Below are 2351 nucleotides of genomic sequence, written 5' to 3' on the forward strand. Positions count from 1 at the left end.
AACTGAGATTGCAACATTGAGTCATAGGGAATTAGGAAAAATCTTACCATCAACTGCCACCAATACGGCAGTCCGACCTTTTCTTTCATGCTCAGTCATGTAATCATCTACATCATTATTAATAACAAGACCATTTCTAATCATCCACTCCCGGTTACCAATGAGGACTTTGTACTGCTGGGCATTAAGAACACCTGAAATAAAGTACAGAAAGAACATTTAATGAGATTGTTTAATATTTATAACAACGCTGCAAGGTACGTTCTTCCTGTCTAACCTTACATAGTCACTATGTTGTATTTTTGGTAGACCACAGCCTACAACAGTGGTTTCCAAATTTTCAAGGAAAATACTCTGCTCTTCTATGCCTTTGGGCCTTTGCACATGTTGCTGTCTCCACCTGGAATGTCCTTACCCCTACTCGCCAATTATCAAACTCCATCATATTTTTCAAGAATCAACTCAAATGATACTTTCTTGGTGAAGCTTTCTCTTTGATCTTCCACACAACTGAATTAAATTTGATATATTTATCGTGCATCAGCAGCTTAATATGGTTGGATGAAAACATACAACTGTAGAGATGTCTCATTTTAAATATGTGACCACTAACTTTATGCAGGTCCTTGGTGTTTTCTGGCAATTCTATACTTCCCTAGTCCATTCATTTTCCATTCATTCTAGAGGGCTATTTTATACCTTCTCTTCTCCCATCCTCACCTATGGCCAGATGATGAATCTGCTTCCTACTTCAGAAAGAATTAAAAGCAATCAGAAGAAAACTTCTGCAAGCTCTCACTGCCACATCTAACCAACTACCTGTGCCTATGTACCCACCAATCTAGCTTCTCGCCTGTTATTATAAACTTCCCCTGCTCCTATTTAAGGCCAACCTCTCCACTTAAGCAGTAAACCCTCTTCCTTTGCTTATTCTAGAACATCTCTCCTACAATTGTCTCCTCTGGGATGCCTGGGTGGCTCAGTTGGTTAAGCGGCTGCCTTCAGCTCAGGTCATAATCCCAGCATCCTGGGATAGAGCCCCACATCAGGCTCCTTGCTCAGTGGGAGCCTGCTTCTCCGGCTGCCTCTGCCTGCCACTCTGTATGCCTGTGCTCATTCTGACAACTTAATAAATAAAATCTCTTTTAAAAAATCTCTCCTCTTCCTCCTGCATAACCACACTTTCTATCTCTGTTGCACATAGTCTTATCTTTAAAATCAAAGCAAAACATAATAAAACAAAACACCCTCTTGAGTTCACTTACCTCTTTACTACTGCCCCAAATTTCTGCTTCTGTACACAGTAAAACTTCTTGGAAGTGTTGCCTCACTTGATTATTTCCAAGTCATATCTTCCCATTCTCTTGTGAACCCACTCCAATAAAGCTTTTGTGTCTACTACTCCAAAGAATTGTTCACGAAGTATACCAGTGACCCTTATTTTCATAAACCTAAAGGCTAATTCTTTTTTTTTAAAGATTTTATTTATTTATTTGAGAGAGACAGTGAGAGAGAGCATGAGCAAGGAGAAAGTCAGAGGGAGAAGCAGACTTCCCGTGGAGCTGGGAGCCCGATGCGGGACTCAATTCCGGAACTCTGGGATCATGACCCAAGCTGAAGGCAGTCGTCCAACCAACTGAGCCACCCGGGCGCCCCTAATGGCTAATTCTTGTTCCTTATCTTACTTGCCCTATCAGCAGCATTTAACACAGTTGATCACTCCCTCCTTCCTGAAATAATTTCCGTCCTTGGCTTCTAGGACATTCTTGAGTTACCTCCTCACTCATCACTTCTCAGTCTTCTTTGCTGATCTCCCTTATCTTTTAACCTACTGTATTGCTGGGCTCAATCCTTAAAGCCTTTCTCCCCACCTCCCCCAATCTAGTCTCACTCCTTGGTGATCTTATCCAGTCTCACAGCTTTACGTTAAAAACAATCTATACCAGCTTTGTCCAACAGAATTTGGAAATGTTCTGTATCTGCTGTTTAATACAGTAGCCATTAACAATATGTGGCTATTGAGCAGTGAAAGGTGGCTAGTATGGCTGAAGGGCTGAATTTTAAATTAAATTTATTTTTTAAAGTTTATTTATGTATTTATTTTAAGTAATCTGTACATCCACCATGGGGCTCAAACTCATGACCCCAAGATCAAGAGTCGCATGCTTGGGGTGCCTGGGCGGCTCAGTGGGTTAAAGCCTCTGCCTTTGGCTCAGGTCATGATTCCAGGGTCCTGGGATGGAACCCTGCATCAGGCTCTCTGCTCAGCAGGGAGCCTGCTTCCTCATCTCTCTCTGCCTGCCTCTCTGCCTACTTGTGATCTCTGTCTGTCAAATAAATACATAAATAAA

The 2351-nt window shown here is 41.8% G+C and overlaps 1 protein-coding gene across 1 annotated transcript in view; it reads right to left on the reverse strand.

The window, feature by feature from the left end:
• ATP7A (ATPase copper transporting alpha) overlaps positions 1–2351 on the reverse strand; it is a 190064-nt gene that overhangs the window by 21926 nt on the left and 165787 nt on the right. Inside the window, exon 17 of the mRNA XM_059385224.1 lies at positions 48–194. Within this exon, the coding sequence (XP_059241207.1) occupies positions 48–194 (147 nt within the window). The remainder of the gene's footprint in view (positions 1–47; positions 195–2351) is intronic.

The sequence above is a fragment of the Mustela nigripes genome, chromosome X (assembly GCF_022355385.1).
Source record: "Mustela nigripes isolate SB6536 chromosome X, MUSNIG.SB6536, whole genome shotgun sequence".
In the NCBI taxonomy this organism is placed as follows: Eukaryota; Metazoa; Chordata; class Mammalia; order Carnivora; family Mustelidae; genus Mustela; species Mustela nigripes.